Raw genomic sequence first — 22,450 nt, forward strand, 5'->3', positions numbered from 1 at the left:
CACTCACTCAAGCACTGTAGGCTGTTTTGTTGGCCATTTTTTGTTTGTCCTTTTATTTGAGCTGCAACAAAAGTCCAGACAAAAATGTGATAGGTATTCAAGGCTCCTTTGAGGTTAAGGATGACTTCCCCCTAGCATATACAGTTGTATTCACATAGCTGGTGAACTTGAACCCAGATCGGTGTTGCTGTCCCCAAGATAAAATGAGGAACCAGCCAAGCAAAACAAAATGTCCTTGTATTGTCTGTGAGGCCAGTGTTCTCCCAAAACACATGTGTCTGCTGAACCGTTTGTCCTTTTATAATCACCTCATGCAAAACACACAACTTTGCTCAAGGACATAGTCACACTTTCTTTCTCCTTCTTACTGTATGCCATACCTATCTTATGGCAGACAGGGGGAACATGTAGAAAAGTGTTCTTTAAAAGCAATGAGTATAAAATAGTATATTGTTTTACACTTCAGACATTTCCCCTCCGAACTTGCTTTACAAATAAGTCGATATTATTGTGTTCTTTTGCAGCAATAACAAATGTATTTCCAGGGCTTTTGGAGAGCTTTTGTTTAAAATGTATACTATATGTCCCTGTACACCATTTAAACATTTACGTTAATTGCTGAAATACTGTGTCACAAATAAGATCTATAAACAATAGTATTAGAGAAAGGAACTGCATTAGCTGAAAAGAGTATCTCCAACAATGCAGTCACAGCAATATTACCCTGTACATTAAACATATCTACCCTCTCAGCAATCTTGCCCTGGTCAACTATTTCCCTATCCTAATTGGTCTCTCGTCACACCTTGTTAACCACTGCTTAACTCTGACCATGCACTGTGACCTATTTGACCTCCCCAACCACCATTTCCATGATCTGATTTTCATGATCCCCTCATGCAATGCTAATGGTCACACAGTAGATTAAATCGCAATGCTTTTATGATGGGAAGTTGAACTGGGAGATGCACATCACTATCCTAAAAATGTATGATCCATAAATAAATAGATAGATGAATTATGTCCTTGATGATATTTTCCTTCACCAGCCCATATGATAATGGGCTGCAGAACGAGCCATTCTGCATTGTAGCACAGATTAATGTCAATGTGTTAATGTCATTGCAGATGGCAATGGTGATGCCTTTTAGGCTTGGAGAAATGTTAAATACCTATTTTAGCATTTACATGCTTCTGATAGAACTGTATAAGGAGGACTTTTTGACACATTCGAGTTGATGAGGGCTGATGCACGTGTGTGTGTGTGTATGTGTGTTCGTGTGAGAGAGAGAGTTTGTGTGCATGTGCGAATGTACGTATGTATTACAACATGGCATGTGTTCATGCATGTTTCAATGTCGGGGGATTGTATGTTTTTGTAAGGGGAAAGCATCATTGGACATTGGAGGAAAAAAGGTCTATATGATTTGCAGGTATTTTGATTTAGTGAGATGCTTGTTGAGGCACTGACAGTCTCTGGATGGAGTGCCTCCACAATAGAACCGAGACACCTAGGGATCTTATAAACACTACAACACTCTATTTATTATAGAAACAGCATTGCAATGTCTCAAATGTTTACAGGCATTTACTTAAATAGAATAGCTAACCTGCATTTAATCAAATAGCAGGGCATGTTTTGTTCCTGAATGTCATTGAATGCTAGTTAAGGCATGTTTTACCTCAGTTATACCTCCAGGGGTCTCAGTCAATTGTTAACCTCAGCCTAACAGATGTTTTATTTCATATTTAATTTATTCTTGTGTCTGCTAGTGCCACACTTGCAACAGAAAGCTATGTACAAGAGAATTACTATAGACTCATAGTATTCACTAATGATCTATAAACATTGATTTGTGTGATACACCTACTCAAACTACCCTGCTTTACCCAGCTCTACCCACCTTTATCTAAGAATGACTACCATTGATAATTTCTGTCAGCTGAATTAAATGTAACCATTTATAGAACACAATTTAATGTGGAGTAGAATGTTGCCTGTAGCAGCCAAATGATGCATTCTCAAGGGAACATGCCTTTAGGGTCCTATAGTACCGCCACCACAAAGACAGAAGTCTTGGTGAGAGTGAGACAGACAGCAGCTCCCTTATATCACGTTTTTCTGCTTTGTGTGTGTGTGTGTGTGTGTGTGTGTGTGTGTGTTTTATCTGACTCATTGATCTAACAGCCCATCCCCTCATCCCTTGTTTGCTTGTGTGTTATGAAGCCTGACCTTTCTCTCTGCCCCCTGTCCCTGTGCGGCTAAGCCTACACCACACATTCATAAAATGCTCGTAGCTAAATGAGTTTTGGACCCTTATTTTCCAATCAAGGATACAGAGGGGGGCTTATGGGGGACGGGGACAGGAACAGAAAGGGGGATGGGAGATGGGAGGGGGGGGCGGGGGTGGGGGTTAGTTGAAATGATTGATGAGGATGTGACATAGAGGTTGCAATAGTGTGTGTGTGTGTGTGTGTGTGTGTGTGTGTGTGTGTGTGTGTGTGTGTGTGTGTGTGTGTGTGCGCGCTCCCCCACATGTTTTTGTGTATATGTGTCTGAGTTTGTGTTTGCTTGTGTGATTGCATGGAGGATGGTGTGTGTAGAAGCAAGCCCTTCATCCAACATCTGAGGTAAACAGCGTCATAAGTGAGAACCCCCTAATGTGTATCCACAGGGAAGCAAAAAATAACACCAGGTAATAGACATCCTTAATTTGTTTTCCTTCTGACCCGGAATCGCGCACAGCTACAATGCTGTTATTGACTCATTTAAGAGTGTGCTACACAAAAAAGGCCTGGGTGCACAGACTGCATACCACAGCTGGAAATGGAAGGTGGTGTGTGTTAACCCAGCCCCTGGAGTCTGCTAGACACAAGAGCCTGCACAACAAAGCCACACCTGCCAGGTCCAATTGATCCAGTTTGAACTATCTTCTTTTAAACTGACATGGGGGATAGAAAAATTGAACCCCTCTGAGTATTTTTCGCCCGCCCGAAATAAATTCGCCTCTCAGACATAAATGAACTGTGACTGAAGAAAATAGGGTGCTCAGAATCTCTTTTTTTATTCCCCTGTTCTCAATTCCTATTCCATTCTGAATGCTGTTTTTATTTCTCACTTAATGGTGAAAGACAGGCAGGTTTTTCTTTTCTCAAATCGTTTGGTTCACGTATCCTCTTTTTTTCTCCCTCCCTTTCACTACAGAGTCGTCTTCATCTGTGCTGGTGTTCATGGATACCACCACAACAAGAACTACAACCCGGCCTACCACGGTCTCCACGACGACCACTGCAACCACCACCACTACCACCCGGGCCTCAGTGACGACACCGGTTGCCCAGCGACCACGGACTACCTCCACTACCCCACCTCCACTGCCACCAGCAGAGGGCAGCATCTCAGAAGTCAACACCAGGTCATCACCTTCCTCCAAGCTACCCAACATTGGCATTGAGTATTGCAACCCAATGATGATGTTTGACATATCCTGGCCCAAGACGAGACAGGGACTAGTGGCGAAACAGCCTTGCCCAACTGGAGCTATAGGTAATGTGTTTTTTCTATGTCACAATGTTTTACATGCTTTAGCAAAAAACAATACACACATTGGTAATTTACAGTATTCATAACATCTTTCACTGGCCAGTTCATCAAATGTGTCATACCTTGTTTGTCTGTTTATTGAATATGTGTGAATGGTAGAACAGTGTCATAGTTTCTCTCGACTGAGATTTTAGGGCCTCAGAAGAAGCGCCGTCGGAAGAAGTGCCGTCGGAAGTTGTCACCCAGACCACACCTCTCAAAACATTTTCGCTGCAGCTCTGCTCGCTACCCCTTCTGCCGGTGCCCTATAGTTTACATTACACAAGACATACACGCATTACACAAAATTATAACATGGAGATACCTGAAGTAGTTTTTGATTCAGGATTTTCACATAATAATGCCGCTTGAAATCCCGCGTCTATTTGAAGAACCACCTCGACTCCTCTCTATTGGTCGACAGGATCTGTCCATCTGGTAAACTTCACTGGATGGATACCGCATCCCATCCTCAGAAAACAGTGGGTGCCCCATCAGAGTCTCCTTCTGAATGGAGAGTCTGACTTAGTGAAACTATAGTGTTAGTAGTAGTGGCATAAACAATGCCTTTCAACAATGTTTAGTACGAGCAGTGTGTTTAATGTGAACTATTACCAACATTATGAACAATGATGCCAATTAACAGCCATGGCAGCGTCTTGCCCTCAGAGGCAAACCTAATTTCTCACACACTCCTGATTTAGCACTACTGAATAGAGTTGATCAGAAAGGAAGAGCTTTGCCTCTAAATCTGCTTTCTCACTGGGGTTGAATTTTTTAATGGAGTCATGTAGTTAACATAATAATCACAAAAACCCTGTTTCCAATGGAAAGCTGTGAAACACATCCAAGCGTCTCCTACCTCATGTCTATATGTCTGTCAATATTCTCATTAGTTAACATGTTGAAGTGTGATGCTTGGTGTGCTTGAACGCGGGTGTCAACCAGCTGTTGTGTATTTTCCCCCTCCCGCCTTATCTTCGCTAAAGATAGTTACGGTACTGTACTGTGCATATGGAAAAGGCAGAATCCTCCGCCACACCAATCAGCAAAATTAATTAACACTAAATGCACTTGTGTCTGCTCTTACAAGGGCCAACATACTTTGTGTTTGTAAGGCACCACTTCATTCATTTCCTTCCCCATAGCCAATTGGTATCAATTTGTACAGGGCAAAAGGATGTATAACAACATATCAAGAGTGTCACCAAGGAAATGTTGCGACTAGTAACAGTAGCCAGGCATGTGCGCTTTGCGACGTGGTATACTGTAGCACCCAGTGTGAGGGTATAAGTAGTTTAAAGTGTTTGTGTATGCTTTTGTCCCAATGCTGTTCAGAACTGTTGTGAACTTGACAAGGGGATGGGGCCTATCTCTTTTCTCGTCCCCTACTCTTCATTAATGGGCGATACCAGAACCCTGCTGAGACCTCTCGAACAGTGACGTACAGCATTATAAGAGGGACACAAACTACCACTCCTTTGCACTTCAGACGACTTTGCCAAGCAGAGGGCGGCTTTATGAGTTTCCTCAACCTCTCTTTGAAAGTTATTTGAATCCCCCCACCTCCCTCTCTATCACTCTCTCTCTCTCTCTCTCTCTCTCTCCCTTACTCATCTCACTCAGGTCGAGCCCTATCTGATAAACCCATCAAACGTTAGGCAGTCCACAGAGGACTGGGAAGGAAATTATGTGTCAGTCAACGTTGATATCAGTTCATGTTAGCAGTCTTTTCCTCCCTCTCTCTATCCCATAGACATCTATCGTCAGCATTTTTCTTTGATAACGTCATTGGTGAGTTTATAAAAGAATACAATGGTAGTTTATACACAGATTGAGTATAGCCATAGATATTGGTGCAGACCTATTTAATCTGGACCTTTTTAAGTGTCTGTGTGGGCCAAAAGCCTCCCCCCCCCCCCCCCCCCCCCCACACACACACACACACACACACACACACACACGTTGGTGTCACTCCACATCATCATCAGTTGAAGTAGTCTCCCTAAGGCAGCATTAATTGACCTTTTGTAATGAACTCCAGGAATTCAGACTTAATTGGAACACAGTTTGGTGTATTTTTGCCAGGAGTTCAACTGTCACCCACATTTAAGACATGCAGAGGCAGTGTGACTCTTAATTATTAGATACACACACTGTCGAGGATACCTCAGTTGGCTTGAAGTGCTACCATACTAAATTACCTCACCCCAATATATGTGATAAAACCAGTCAATTATATTCCTTTGTCATGTCCAATCTTTATCACCGTAGGCAATTAGTTTGAGGGAAATTATAGTTTGATCTGGGTGTGGATATTTGAAGGAAAAGTAGTGCTAGAGTACTTACGTACGTCAACAGTAATAGACTGGCTATGATACATACCTGCTCTCTAAAACATACCCTGCAAAGCAAATTATATATAGACTGAGGATGAAAGATATGTGTGGAAAAAAAAGATTAATGAAGAATAAAGTGTTTGGAGTGTTATGTTATTCAGGCATTGAGCATGGTCTGATTCTCAACCCTGTACATTCCCCCTCCAGGTGCATGTTAAGTGAACTAGCCACTGGTTGTTGCATTGACCTGCAGGGGCAGCTTTGAAAGATACCCTCTATCTGCTATGTTGCCTCTAATTCATAGTTCCTCTTTCTTGACACAGGTGTGACCATGTACACATGCATGGGCCCAGAGGGCTACTGGGACCCCCAAGGGCCTGACTTCAGCAACTGCACCTCCCCGTGGGTGACCCACATCAGCCAGAAGGTAAGAAACCCATCTGCACACATCGCTCATGTTAATCTGGGTCACCTTAAATCCTCACACTTAAAAAATCTATTCGCTCAGTAACAATAGAAACCAAGTAATGTCCTTAGACCAAGGGTATGCAGTTATTACTGGTGTTCTTTGTCCCTCCCTGGAACTTAATTGGTCAATTATTGTCATTGATTAACCAAAGTCTCCACTCAACTCAATGTAAGTAATGTTGAAACCCAGTAGACAGGAGGATGAAGGATCACAGTTGAGGACATCTGCTTTAGACTATGTTCTTGCCTGCGTGGAGATTTAATGGTTGCCAATATACCCCATGCACAATTATGGTCCACTTTTAAAACCCACTTCCCACTTTCCTCAGGCCCTATCTTTTTCCCTTGACAGGAGTTACTGCAAGCCTTACACATTCTGTGTTTAAATCTATAATAGAATGGCAGAGACAGTGGGACAAGTTATTGGGGCAACAATAGGAGGAGCAGCTCGCTCACTGTTTATGAATTGCATGGAATGTTGAAAGGCTCTCTGGGAAACTCATAGGACCCGAGGCGTGCAGGCAATAACACTTATGATCCACTCCACAGAGCAAATCTCAGCCCATTAACCAAATGGCACTTTGTGGATGTGGATGGAAAACGGGTGTTTGAAAAAAAAGAGAAAGAGAGAAGTATCAGATGCATTTTTGCAACGTTCTACTTTTGAGGGAGCAATGCAATAAAAATCTACCTTGGGCGAATGTTTTTGGATATTAACTACAGCTAAGTGCCATTCTGCTGAAATTGATATGGAGACAATTTCACTCTTCTATGCTTGTCGCTCTACATTCACCTCCAGATTGTTGGTACAGTATGTCTGTGTTCACTATACTGCACTTACCATGCTGACTGAACAAACAAAGTAGCACAAAAACTTGATCCACTCTTGTCTACACATTCTTTATTAACGCAGTGGGAGTGACGAACAGACTATGGATTAATTTTTAACGAAAGTGTTATTAATCTTTATTAAGCAAATTACGCATGAGCGATGTGCCTGTCAGCCCTCTTTGTCGCCGGGGAGAAGGGGAATTTAAATGAAGATCAACCTGTCAGGCGTCCCAGAATTCCGTCTGGCACTTATTTTCGCGCCACTATCCCTGGTTCTTCTCATTAAGAGAAAGACAGAGGGAGAGATAGAGAGAGAGAGAGAGAGAGAGAGAGAGAGAGAGAGAGAGAGAGAGAGAGAGAGAGAGAGAGAGAGAGAGAGAGAGAGAGAGAGAGAGAGAGAGAGAGAGAGAAACCTCACATAGACACACACTTCTCCATACAGGATCAGCTTCTCAGAGAAAGCCCAATTAAGCCAGTGTAATTGGTTCAGCTAATAAACACAGAGGCAATGATTACAAGTGATGGCCAACTAAATCAAGTGAGGCCTTTTCTCAGTGGACACTGCAGTATCCTCTAATGCATCCATTAATCATGTGTAGGAGGTTGTTGGGCGAGGGCTCATCTCATCTCGCTACACCCAGAGTAACACTCCAAAAGCAACCACTGTATGACATACAGATCACAGAACATTGAATGCAAGGCTTGGCTGCACTGTTGTGTTGCATGTATGCCTCAAGCAGTGTTACTATTACTACAAGCAGTGTTACTACTAGTGTTACTAACTATGTTACACTAGTTTGCAGTGTTACAGTAGTTTGCAGTGTTACAGTAGTTTGCAGTGCTACACTAGTGTTATAGTAGTTAGTGCAAAATAGACCAAAACCTTGATGTGAACTGAAGGTGAGGCTGATTCCATTAGAACATATAGGATGTGGATTCAGTGTAGTCATTCAGTGTATTTGAAACCTTCAAAAAACTGTATTGTGATTACTCAGCTACCCAACTGTACCTCATCAGTAAAGCCCAAAAAAAGGCCCCTGGTCCTAGCATAGATTTCCTTCTTATGATGACTGATGTATAGATGATTCACTTACTTTAGACAAATGTACTTGTTGTAAGTCGCTTTGGATAAAAGTCAAAAATGTAAATGTAAATGTCAAAATGGTTAGCACCTGACAGGTCACATCATTTACCTGTAATTCAAAGCTGATCCTCAAGGCACCACTGCATCATTTGTATTAATCACATTCTAATTCTGAATAAGGCGTCTCGCTATATAGTGTTTAGTGTTGTGTCAGAGCAGACTGGTAGCTAACATGTCTGCATGTGAAAACAGCATCCCAATGAATAGGAGGGGTGTTTGTTTCACTGATTGGATAAGGCTGATTCATTTCAATGACTTGGTCGTAGCAACACTGAACTTTAAAGTGTACTTCCATATGAAAACCAATTCTAAATTAAATTAAACGCCACCAACAAATGGCAATGTAAAATGAGCTTCATCATTACGCCTGCTGCGTGGAGATATACACTGTAATTTAAAAGCCAAGAGACAGAAACGTGCAAACTATAATGCATGAGTCTCATCCCAGAGGAAAATGTTTTTGCTCACTGAGATACCTTTTCAATCTCATGATAAATGGGATTTCTCATTTATAAATCATTGTGTGCTCACTGACGTCTGAGTAATTTCTCCTAAGAGCCCTTTCGGAGCAATACAAATAAAAAAAGAGAATTTCTTGATGCGGAGATTTGTATAATGCGGAGACTTGTATAAGACAAATTAACTTCATTTGAGAACTATATGAAAAGCATGATAACCCAATGAGATCTCAACATGTAAATGAAGACCTTGGAAACATAATTGTAATTAACCTTACTAAAATGTGCAGCGATAATAATCATATACACTTTGGTATACATTTAACTTAAGCATGTTTGAATACAAATACCATCATACACTGGCTGGTATGGAAGAATGTTTTATTTAATACACAGTGTAAACATAGTCTTACAGGGTTGCTTTTAAAATAAAATAGATTACAATATACAATAAAGTTTAAATGGAATATTGTTATATAGAGTTAGCAACATACTTAAGTGATGAGAAGAACATCCCTTGCAGATTCAAGCCTGTGTTGACCATAGCTCCTCAACTAGGTCCACTTACAGTGTTCCTTCCAATTTACTATATTATATTACTGGATGAATTATACAATAATTCATCCAGTAGGAAGGGCCAGGGCCAGCTGGGAAGGGCGATGTTCAGAGTCAGACAGCTCCTTTCTGTGTTCCCCTGTGTCCCTAGTTCAGTTTTCATTCCATATGTTGCATTCCATATGGTGATGACATTGATGGGCTCGCACACTGCTACTCCGACTACCTGAACTTCTGTGAAGACATTGTTGTTCCCACAAAAACTGTGCGCTGCTTTCCAAACAACAAGCCTTGGATTACCAGCGATGTCAAGGCCCTCCTCAATAAGAAAAAGAGGGCGTTCAAAGAGGGGGACCTAGCAAAGCTGAAGCACGCACAAGGGGAACTCAAAGTCAAGCTGAAAGAGGCAAGGGAGTTATACAGAAGGAAGGTAGAGAGGAAGTTGCAGCAGAACAACGTGCGAGAGGTGTGGGATGGGATGAAGATGATGACGGGCATGAGGAAGAGCAGTAGCTGTGTTGAGGGAGGTCGAGACCGGGCCAATGAACTGAACCAGTTCTACAACAGGTTCAACCACCCAGCTGCGGTGGCCTACCCCACCCCCTCTCCAGGAGCTGTCTCTGTCTCTGTCGGCGTGCAGGGCCATTCTACACCTCTCCCCCATCTCACACAGCCCCCCATCTCCCAACACCCCCCATCATCAAAGGCGTCACCGACCTCAATCACCAGCCATCAGCCACTGTCTACTGGAGCGCCCAGGGACAAAGAGCCACCCCACCACCCACCCCCCCCTCCCTCCCAGCCCCTCCCCCCTACAATCACGGCAGACCAGGTGCGATCGGGACTAAAGCGACTTAACCCCAGGAAGGCAGCGGGTCCAGACAAAGTGTGTCCCAGACTGCTCAAGACCTGCGCTGCCGAACTGGGAGAGCCGCTGAGGTACTTATTTGACCTGAGTCTACGTCTTGGCAGGGCCCCAACACTGTGGAAGACATCATGTCTTATCCCTGTCCCAAAAAAGCCACACGCAAAAGAACTCAATGACTTCAGGCCTGTCGCACTCACCTCACACATTATGAAAACAATGGAGAGACTGCTTCTACATACACTCAGACCCCAGGTTAGCCATGCACTGGATCCACTACAGTTTGCATACCAGGAGAAGGTTGGAGTAGACGATGCCATCACATATCTACTGCACAGGACGCATTCTCACCTGGACAAAGGGAAAAGCGCTGTGAGAATCATGTTCTTTGATTTTTCCAGTGCTTTCAACACCATCCAACCCCTCAGATTGGGAGACAAGCTCCTGCAGATGGGTGTGGACGCCCACCTGGTATCCTGGATCACTGACTACCTGACAGGGCGGCCACAGTTTGTCAGACTGAAGGACTGCCTCTCGGACACTGTAGTATGCAACACCGGAGCACCACAGGGAACTGTGCTCTCTCCTGTCCTGTTCACCCTGTACACGTCTGACTTCTGCTACAACAAAGAGTCATGCCACATGCAGAAGTTTTCGGACGATACGGCAATTGTGGGGTGTATCAGAGATGGGCAGGAGGGGGAGTACAGGAGCCTGGTGGAGGACTTTGTGCAATGGTGCAAACTCAACCACCTACAACTCAACACTACAAAGACCAAGGAGATGGTGGTGGATTTCCGTAGGTCTAAGCCCGCTCTGCTACCAGTCTCCATTGAGGGAGTCAATGTGGAGATGGTCAGCACATATAAGTATCTGGGGGTCCACCTGGACAATAAACTGGACTGGTCAGCCAACACTGATGCGATTTACAAGAAGGGACAGAGCCGGCTGTACTTCCTGAGGAGGCTGCGGTCCTTCAATGTCTGCAGCAAACTCCTAGGGATGTTTTACCAGTCTGTGGTCGCCAGCATTCTCTTCTATGCAGTGGTGTGCTGGGGAGGAAGCACTAAGAAGAGGGATGCCGGGCGACTGGACAGGCTGGTAAGGAAAGCTGGCTCTGTTGTGGGAGCTGAACTGGAGAGCATCACTTCAGTACTGGAAAAAAGAACTCTGAGCAAACTGCTCACCATCATGGACAATGAAGGTCACCCACTGTACCACACCATCATCCAGCAGAAGAGCTTGATCAGCTGGAGGTTACGAGCACTGACAAGCAAAACTGACAGACTTACTAAATCATTTGTCCCCAGAGCCATACAACTCTACAATAAGTCAATCAAGGGCAAAGAGATGGACTTCTCTGCATAACCTCCACCCTCTGTATCATATCACTATCATGTATCATGTCACTGTTTCACCTCATTATCTACAATGTTTACTAGCTATGCTAGGTCTCATACACAGCTCCTACCTCCCTCCACCAGCCTGGACTAATGCACTTTAAAATGGTCCATATTTATGTAGCCCGTATTTAGTATTTAGTTTTTAGTATTTAATGCTATAATCGCACTGTCTGCCTTACCTTTTTGCACCTCACCTAACTGCAAAGACATTTACAACTGCACCTCGCCTGTATAAAATGCTGCTAATGTTGTATGTTGTATGTGTATGTTATGTGTGATACCCCCTATGTCTGTATGCTACTTGGAACCTGAATTTCCCCCTGGGATAAATAAAGTTTCTATCTATCTATCTATCTATTAGAACCACAAGCTTTCAAGTCATTAACAATTGACATTTTATTTGGCTACTGTTATTACATATACATGTTACACTTACATGTCACTGAAATAACATAAGTTAGACAACGTTTGTGAGCATTCATCATTCATGTAGAGAACGTTAATTATGATTAAGATTACATGATTAAGATGACTAAGTTCATATATTTCATTGTGTGTCAACAATAGCAAGTAAGCAGCATTGGTTCAGATTTAAAAAAATTTGCACAGTTGAACACGATTATTGTGCTATGTTTGAGTTCAATATATTTTCTCACCTTGTTCCCTGGCTGTTTGAGCGTAATTGTCCTCTTCAAATACACTGCCTGTGAGTGCCCAGTATAGACTCTAGCTCCCAGTATAGACTCTAGCTCCCAGTATAGACTCTAGCTCCCAGTATAGACTCTAGCTCCCAACTGTCATTTTTCTTCTCCTTTTGCTCTCATCCAGCACTCATCTTTCAGGGTCATTACAACAGTGGTGTTGAGACATGTATGTGATAACTGAAACATGTTTGAGGTTCAACATTCAATAACTCAATTCATCTGAGACCTTGGAGGTTAAATTGAGATTCAATTTGAGATAGTGTTGTTTGATTCTGAGATTCCCAAGGACAGTTTATAGAAAATGGTGAGAGTACAACTCTGAGAATATACATGCTTGTTTTTCTGGAGCCAAATTTCAGAAGATTAAATCTAAATCTGATATAGGTGTTGAGTTCATTTGCGTCTAGGAAAAGTAAAGGTGATAAAGAAGAGATCTCTTGCTAGATTTTCCTTTCCTATGAGATTAGCAAATAAACAGAATCATCCATAGCTCGATGAGATTCTAGAATAGAAATAGGTGTAACTAAGTGGCATACATGGAGCAGGACAGGATTCCCCCTCGACTGTGTGTGTGTGTGTGTGTTGAGGGGCGGGGGGGGGGGGGGGGTAGAAGGGAATAAACAAAAAAATAAACTGATTGGAAACATAACTTATTTCATGCCTCAAGACAGCTAAAGTGAAATAGACTGGAATAATCATTGATGGTTTTTCGCCACTGCACAAGACATGGCAATATCATAAGCTTACACACGTCAGACAGAATGAATTTCAAAAAGGCTTCATCCTCTGTGTATGACATTTCTCCCCCCAAAGCTAGCAACCATCAGTTTCATGCTGGTGATAGACTATCAGGGGAGTCTCTCGATAGCTTACTTCATAATTGCTTCCTGATACAGTATTGGCCTCTGTGTGCATTCAATTGAAAACTACCTCACCTATTAAATTGCAGGCGATACTGGTATAATCAGGACATTTGTATACACTAAAAAACATCCATTCTAAAGCATACGACATTTGTATAATGCAATTTGTCTTTTTGAAATGTGTTTGTTGAAAATAATGAGTTCATGGCACAGAAACTTTGCTTGACAACAGGCAGACAGATGGTAGTCTGTTTTTATTTATTTTTCTGATGAAGGCCTAATGGGGTTTATGCCTTCATCACCGATCTAGGACTGGAATGGGGTTGGTTCTTGCCCAGCAGGTTCATGAAACAGAGTTCACATTTATTCACTCAAATCGTTCAGTGGTGATGATACATTTAATCCTGATGTCTGCAATTTGAACCAATCATATTGTTCTGGTAGATTTGATTGGTTTTACCATTGCCACTGAACATAAAGGTCAGAGGTTGATTTCAGTGCATGTGCATGTGTGTGCGTGTGTGAGTGTGTTAAAGCTCTCAAATATATGCGTCTGTTGCTTTTCTCCAGCTCAAAGCCGGAGAGACTGCAGCCGTCATTGCCAGGGAACTCGCGGAGCAGACTAAGAGTCATCTTCAGGCGGGGGACATCACCTACACAGTCAAGGCCATGGGTCAGCTGGTGGACCTTCTGGATGTGCAGCTGAGAAACCTCACCCCTGGAGGCAAAGATAGTGCAGCCCGCAGTCTTAACAAGGTAGGTTTCACTGACAGCCTGGCAGAAGCAATGGTTAATCTCATAATGGGCTTCTTCTCCTCGTCTCACTCCCTTTCTGACTACTGATCTGACAGAACTTGACAGACGAGAACCACATAATCCGTGGGGTTGCCAACCTATCGCCTCGCCCATCCAGATAGTTCAGATCAGTGGTCACAAAGAACAGCAGATCAAGAAAGGAGGATTTTAAGAGAATTGATTGAAACACTTTTTTTTTATTCCACTCTCTAGCTATAGTGTTGCCATCTTCCTCTGAAACCTACTGTTTTCATTGTTGGGGCCTGATGACTTGAGTCCAGTCAGACCTGAACAGTAGGTATTGCTTTAATGATCTGTGCCAAGGCCCACCACTGTCATCTGGAATGATCTCCTGCATTTCTTCTCTCACTCTGCTGCTCAATAAAAAAAATATCGGCAGAATGCTGGTGATATTTTGTAGCAAAGGCTCACCTCGTACAGTTGGTTTCATAAAATCAATCGGTTTTCAGCAATTATATGGATAGGACTATTACAAAGTTGGTGCAGTCTAAAGATTGCTCAGTTCTCAGTAATGGCATAAGCAAATGTATCAAGCAGTGTTGTATCCTAGAGCTCCAAACTAATGCAATTATTCAGAAATTCAGTCAAGCACACCTAGGGGCACTCAGGCAAGGTTAAGCTAAAATAATACATTATGTCTGCCGTGCAACCAATGGAAAAGCAAACATCAGTGAAATTCAAAATGTCAGCCGTTAATTTGTTTGAGCTGCTTCACTTTTAGTGGAACATGAACACCTGTTCTCCAATAGCCTTTTTTTTCAAACTTTATTTCATTGCCGCAGACAGATGTCCCCATTGAGATTTTAATGCCAGTTCTCTCCATCGGACAGCGAGGCACTGATAATAGCCAATGGGGCTTAGAAGAAAACCTGATGCACGCTCGTTATTGAAAGGGATACAAGACAAGAACATATGATTAAATAAAGCCATTGCTGTAAGTGAGAAGGTTCTTGATATACTTTCAATCTGTAGAGGGTAAACATAGACATAGGAAATAGACACATTTGCTCAATTTAAGATATTATAAACACAAACACAGTATAACCATACATTAGCCTTAATAATATCTGGAAAAGATCTCTGCTAAATAATATCTGCTAAACAAACTGGAAAATATAAGGCTTCATAACAGAGTGGCTCATACAAGAGAAAGCTTTTATCTTAGATGATACCTGTACATGGGACACTTACTGTGAAGAATCTCCCCTATAGCTTTTCTGTTCCATTAAAGGTTTCCCCTCCAGCCTCAGTCCAACCTCCATTATAATCTCTGCTAGCATAGCAGCCCATAGTGTTAGCTCTCTCTATCTCGCTTTCTCTCGCTCGTGTTTACCTCTGAGTTCAATCATTTCGACACAATCTGCTAAAAGCTAAAGGAATTAAAGATTCCTTTGATAGCAAAGCACAATGCTCTCCGCTGGCAGACAAAGAGCGAATTGAGTTGGCAAATGCCATGATCGTGCCACTTTCATGATCAAAGGGGCACCGCTAAAGGCGCTAACGGGACCACTTCCAGGAGAGTGGGCTGTGATGTGGCGCAAGAGCTCCTTTATAGGAAGATGGCACCCATCACAGACAATCAGGAGTGCATTAGCATTCCCTCAAAGCCTCCCTCTAGGCTACAAAGTAGGCTGCTGTTAGTCTGATATTTTGACACTGGACTGCGCTCTGGCCCAGACCACCACCTTTTATTTACATTCCTTTCTTTCCAATTACGTAACCCACAAGGCATATGTATGCAGCTCTGTATTAGTCAACCAGTGCTACAGTACCTCTCGTTCTCTCAATTGACCCACTAAAGTCAGTTCCAGGTATGTTCAGCTCTTATTAGGTTTAGCCCTCGTACAGCTGTGACAGGGGTTTCCAGGTTAAGTGGTTCTCCTTAGTTCCTGTTCCCCTCACCCAGAAAAACAACTGATAATCTTAAAAGAGTAACAATGTCTTCCTTCCCAATCCCCACTTGGGTTGTGCGGCTCATTTTTGTGCTCATTAAGAGTATATTTTCATCATGTTTCCTAAGGATGCACAAATATGAACATTCTGAGCTAATTAATAATAATCGGCCGATTCCGATTATTTATTATTTATTTACCTATTTGTACCCTGGCATAAAATAAACAACAACTTTTGATATGTATTTATGTAAAAAAATAACAATGACCTAGCATATACGCGTACACCGTTATGGCCGGTAGAAGAAAGAATCACATGATGAATAAAGAGTCCTGAGTTTGTCTACCCAGATCCAAACATTACAATTACCAGTTACTGGTGATCAGTCAGTGTTTTCTGAAAGAGGGTACTGTTTTTCAAAGTACGATGGGAAACACTAAATTAGCTCATGTCGGATGTGATGTATTTTTTTTTCCGACACACTTAATTTCAAGGTACTGTAATACGTACTGTATGTTTGCTAACTGTTACATTTTTCGGGGTTTGCAGCTGCAGAAAAGAGAGCGCTCTTGCCGGTTTTACGTCCAGGTATTTTGACTTTTATCTTTGACCCAACTTTCCCTTACCCCTCTACTATCATAATTTGTTTAATTCCATTGTACCAGTTTCTTTGGTGTAACTGTGACCATTTATTGTTGACCCAAACAAAAAGCCATAATTGTTGTGCTTGTACTACTGGCCATGGAATTATTTTTATGTTGGGCCTGTCAAGTGAATCTTTACCTTTTTTAATATTTTCATTTGAATCTTAATCCAACCAAACAAAACTGTTAAACCCTAATGGATATGTTTGGAATGACAGGGTCAGATTGAGCTAATGGGCACAGTCACTTTCTTACCCATATCCAATGGCCTAATCCCCTCCCACCCTTGCTCACGTGAACATACCTTCCCAGCATGCTTTGGCTGTTATTATATGTGTTCCTATGTTTGTGATGGTATTTGATAAAACCCACCAAGCCATAATACACAATATGTATGTGACAGGGGAGGCTGGTGGAGGTAGAGATCAGAGGATGGGCTCATTGTAATGCATGGAATGGAATGAGGAACGGAATGAGAATAAGGAATGGTATCAAATGTGTGTTTGATACCATACCTCATTCAATTCCATACATTACAATGAGCCCATCCTCCAACTTCTGCCCCCCCTGGTACATTGGTTGGTCATGGGTGTATGTGTCATGGTTTGGATAGGGATGGATATGACACAAGTTATTGGGTTTTGCTTGAAGAACACATCAGTAATGGTCTCTATGGTTGACATATGAACAATACCGTTTTCACATTTTCAATCCACTGTATTTGCAATAGTATGTGTGCTCACAATACAGTAGAACCTCTGTTCTACTGTATTGTGATGTACTGTACAAACACATTTTAACAGATGACATTTTACAATACTCAACACATTATCTAAAACATTTGAATCTGTGACTGAATTCCATATTTTGAATATTGAAAGGATATGGTTCAGAGCCAAAAGTGACCCCATTACACTGAAACAAGTCAAATCCTCCATAACTCGTCTGGCAGGCAAAACTCATAGGGGTGTTATGACTGTTCCTGATGCATAATGCATGTGTGTCCCAATTTGTAGGGCCTCTACAGCTCTTTCTTTAGTTCCAGTGTGGTTGTGATATACTCAGACATGTCAGTAGCTGTCATCAGTTCTACCTTGAGGAGAGTTGCTGGATGAGTTGACATCCATATCTTCCCACATATTGTTCCTATAGCTTACAGATGAGCCATATGTTATATTATAGGCATCCACCACAACACAACACATTTGTCAAGCAACATGTACTGTATTTGATTGTTTCAATTCCTCTGGGGTATGTTGGAAGTCACTTAAATATGTGTAGGTGTTTGATTGTGCACATGATGGTGGAAAGACATATGTTTGTCTTATGTTGTCTGCGTGACAGTGAGTAACTATAATTTCATAGTTGCATGCATACAGCATACTGTATGTGTTTGTCTTTGCTTATTGGTGTACAAGAGTGTGTGTGTGTGTGTGTGTGTGTGTGTGTGTGTGTGTGTGTGTGTGTGTGTGTGTGTGTGTGTGTGTATGTGTAAGTGTGTGTGTGTGCGCGTGCAACTGTTGAGCCATGGACCGTGTCTATTGGATCTCCTCCCCAGCCTGTCAGTGTCAAACAAAAGAGGGGGACTTTTGCTCGATGAACCAGAATAATGGAGCAACATCTGCCACCCTGCGTAAACACAGACATTGATTGCGGGTACGCCAAGCTTTGAGGGACTTCCATTGATTAGGGAAATCGGGGAATGTTTTCTCCAACGGGCCCCTCGTGGATGACGTAAGTGGGATTAGTAGTGGATACAAAACAAATGAAGGCAGCTCCTCTCGCAACACCTGCTTCTCATCTCCCTCTGTTCTGGGACCAGACTGAGCACCACACACAATCATCACGGCAATAAGGGAGAGCTATTAGGTGAAAAGCTAAGGCAGAATTCTCAGGGTGAGAAGAGAGATTGAGAAAAAGAAGAGATTATGTATTATATACCCTATTATAGAGTGTGTGTGGATGGAATTTTGTGAATTGACTGCCTCTGCACGTCGACGAGTGTGGATGTTATTCAGATTGGTGATCAGGTATGGAACCGCGACTGCTCGTTAGCCCTGGTGCTAATTGGTGGTTTGGAGGACTGAGCAGGTGTGTGGCCTCTAATGGAGATGAGAGGTGTGTGGTTCACCATTTTGATTTAGAGAGTCCATCTTGTTTATGTGGGGGTGGCAACCTTATTCACATGCTGCCAATTCTGTACAGGACTCATCATTCTTCAATATCTTTACTAGATTGCATTTCATTAGTGTATTGATACCGTGCACTTATTTTAGGCTACAGTGGTCACATCCGTGCAGGACAATTTGATCACTATAAGTGGTTAATTACTATAAGCGAAATCATGTTGATGTTGTTTTGTTTTTCCAGCAGTGCCTAGCTCACTGACAATTACTAAGGAGTCTAGGTGGCTGCACATTTATGGAATTGCAGTTGTAACACTTTGTGGGCCACAGAATATTGTATTGTATACTGTACTGCAGCAGTAACATGGCCTTGTGGGCATGTTGGATCTGCTTCACTACAGACATATCAGTGTTCTACCCCCAGTTCGCCTCTCCATTCCCCCTAAAGGATTTTTTCCCTATTAGATACATAAAAGACTGCTACTCTTTGATTGTTAACAGACATGATCAAAATAGCACCCAGCATTCTATCCCTTTGTTGTTTAAAACGCATCTTGTTTATGGACCCTGACACTGTGGTTGGCCAATTATAGTGATTACATCATCTTTGGCCTCAAACTAAGGTTAAACAAACTCACTCATAATGGTGCCGGAGCAGATTTTTAGCAAATTGGAAAAGGGTCAGAGTGATATACCATTTGAAAAGGGTCAGAGTGATATACCATTTGAAAAGGGTCAGAGTGATATACCATTTGGCCTGAATTACCTACTTTAGCTCCCTCGTTCTGATCACTTTAGTTCACTTTAGTTTAAGTGTAGTTTAAAAGATCGGAATTGTACAGTATCTCCTGTCGTGAATAGGAGTCATAAACCAAGAAGTCCTGGACCACAGGGAGGATATTGGGTATGGACCCCTTGTTCGAACAACCCCCTCCTCCCCCCACCCCGTATATACTAGCAAATGTGTCATAGTATATTAGACGACCTTAGAAAGACCGGAATTGAAGAGGGCGCCTTGTCCAAGAGCGTAATGAGATTATAAATTGTTATTGGTGGCAAATTTGTTAAAAGATTAGGTTTGTTAGGATGACCACACACTCATGAAGAGGGATGTTTCCCCCTCTATCCTGCGGTTTACTATCTCAGACACCACCGACACCACCCTTGCTATGTTATATGGACCGTGTCTGTTCACGGTCAGAGACCGACTGCGTTTGGATGACATCAAAAGTTCACCTGAAATGTACCACTGTCTCGGAGGCATACAGTTTACCAATAGATGCTGCCACCTTTCATTAACTCTGTATGTCTGCTTTGTTTATTTCTAGGAGTTTTGATTAGACTTGTTGAGGTGCTGGTTGAGTCTGAAACCACACAATTGCTCATCTTGCTACTGATCTTGGGATGACCTTTTTGAATCAGTATTAGTCTTTGTGTAACGCTATTACAGTATGAGCATACTGTTTGAATGTCCTACATACACACAGATCTGTTGTTATTGGATCTAATAACACAGCATTTCAAATTCAAAGAGCTTTAAACGCATGACACGCCACATTATTGATTATTAGGAAACATTGTGGTATCTTGCTGAGACTGGTCATGCATAGAGGCTTTCTTCACCTTCAGCATATTGATAACCATTGAGCTAGGAGGGTTGTAGGGTGAAAGAGGTCCAGAGAGAGAGAGAGAGAGAGAGAGAGAGAGAGAGAGAGAGAGAGAGAGAGAGAGAGAGAGAGAGAGAATGAAACATAGAAAGATAGCAGCTCTACCTACAGTACAGGTATATCAACCAAGAGAGTGTGTCTCACAAAAAAAAAGAAAGATGGAAGATGGAAGACAAAACAAACAAAATTGAGGGTGAAAGAACCAAAGATAGAGAGAGAAACGAGTTTGAAAATGAAGTGGAAAGTGGGGAAGTAAGGGCCACGAGCTGACTTGCGGTTCATCCCTCTTTGGTTCCGCTAAGCCGTAGAAGGGAGTTCAGGCTCAGCCAGAATCAATTTCCCCGACCTCAAGTTCATTTCATCAATCAGCACACACACGGGCTGACTTGGACCCGCTCCAAAACCCTGCTAATATCCACCTCTTCCTACCCCTCATTGGTATAAACGGTCCATGTGATGCTACTTCTCTCATACAGTCATCATCTCATGAAACCTCAGCATTCCAGGGAGGAGGCTAGTTGATGAGTAGCATTTCCAGATCTGCAAAGACCAGGAAGTACTGGTTTCCCTGGGTTGCTTGGATCTTTCAAGAGGAGGAAACTCGTAAAAAGAAAAACATAACAGTGGTGGAAAGTTTGGAGTTCTGGAGCGAACCAGTGCATGTGACAGATGGAAAAGCAGTATGCCTGCAGTAAGGCATCCAGACTCTACCCCACTGCACTCACTGTGGTGTGCTGCTTGGATGCATCCCTCTCGGCTCCCTCCCACTCCCTTTGGAATTTCGAGGCTCTTGAGAAAAAAGTGTGTGCGTGTGTGTGTGTGTGTTGTCCCCAGGGGTACACTGTAGGTCTTGTTTGGCTGAGAGAGCTGATGGCTAGATGGGTAAACACAACAAGACATTGCACGTCAATGAAGAGTGCAAGCACACCAGCAAGCATTAATTGAGGTATATTTATTTGTAGTGTATGCAGCATCTAGTTTATTTGGTAAATTATCTTTTATTGGCTTGATTAGGCTATACATTTATGATTAAACAAACCATGTACAGAACATGTGTATGCCCTTGTTTTTGTACAGCACATTCTCTTGTTATTATTACAGTATAATTTGTCTTGTTTTATCATTCTGCATTTTCATATCTATGCATATTGTATGGCCAAAATCAATGTAAAAATATTATACCAATCCTTTGCTTCTTCCTAAATAAATATAATGTTGAGGCTCAAATACAGTATATCCAGATTTGTATCATTTATAAAGTCCTTTATAAAGTCATTTATAAAGTCCTGATTATATTTCTGGCTAACCCCAGTCATAATTGACTTTCTGATTTGAATAAGAGGATTTTTACTGGAATATGCACACTAATAAAGGCCTCTTTGTCATTTTGGAGTATCCAGTCCAAATTGTGGCTTTATGTTTCCTTGACTTGCTTATGCTGGGTACCTAACACAAGGTCAGATGTATCACAATTGTAATGGTGATGGATCTGACACACAAGCTCTCAAATGACATATTGTACAGCTGATTGCTGTTTCAGAGCATGCAACATCATATGCAGTGCCCAAGTATTACAAAGAAAGCATGTTGTCTTCTTTTAGCTCAATACTCCAACAGTTTGGATTTGAAATCAAACAATTACTAAGGGGTCAAAGTAGAGATTTTCAGCTTTGATTCATTTGGTTTTTTTTCAGATTGGGTTCATCAAACATTTAAACATACCCCTAGCCTATTTCATGGCCCAAAAGTATTGGAAAACCCAGAATAATTCCCTAGTTGCTATGTTCATTGTCATACTGTATGATGAGGCGCCATCCAATGAATTTGGAGGCATTTGCTTGTACTCTAGCAGACAAGATGTTTCTGTACAGGGGTAGAAACTGTCTGTGGGTAGATGTTTCTGTGGGTAGAAACTGTACGGTCTGGGGGTCCATGCCAAATTTCCTCAGCCGACTGAGGAAAAATAGGCACTGACACGCCGTCTTGATCACAGAGTGAGTGTGGTGTGACCATGTTAGGTCCTTAGTGATGTGGACACCAAGGAACTTAAAGCGTGTTCCCCCCTTTCTTCCTCTTGAAGTCCACGATCAG

General features: G+C 42.2%; 1 protein-coding gene across 1 annotated transcript in view; it reads left to right on the plus strand.

The window, feature by feature from the left end:
• The window catches only part of LOC310802016 (adhesion G protein-coupled receptor L3), a gene marked incomplete at its 3' end in the record, with an annotated part of 118,860 nt that overhangs the window by 50,381 nt on the left and 46,029 nt on the right, over positions 1–22,450 (plus strand). The window contains exons 5-8 of the mRNA XM_083666250.1: positions 3,206–3,547; positions 6,246–6,349; positions 13,784–13,969; positions 16,472–16,510. Of these exons, the coding sequence (XP_083522376.1) occupies positions 3,206–3,547; positions 6,246–6,349; positions 13,784–13,969; positions 16,472–16,510 (671 nt within the window). The remainder of the gene's footprint in view (positions 1–3,205; positions 3,548–6,245; positions 6,350–13,783; positions 13,970–16,471; positions 16,511–22,450) is intronic.

Source organism: Argentina silus, assembly GCF_951799395.1.
Source record: "Argentina silus genome assembly, chromosome: 1".
NCBI classification, from domain to species: domain Eukaryota; kingdom Metazoa; phylum Chordata; class Actinopteri; order Argentiniformes; family Argentinidae; genus Argentina; species Argentina silus.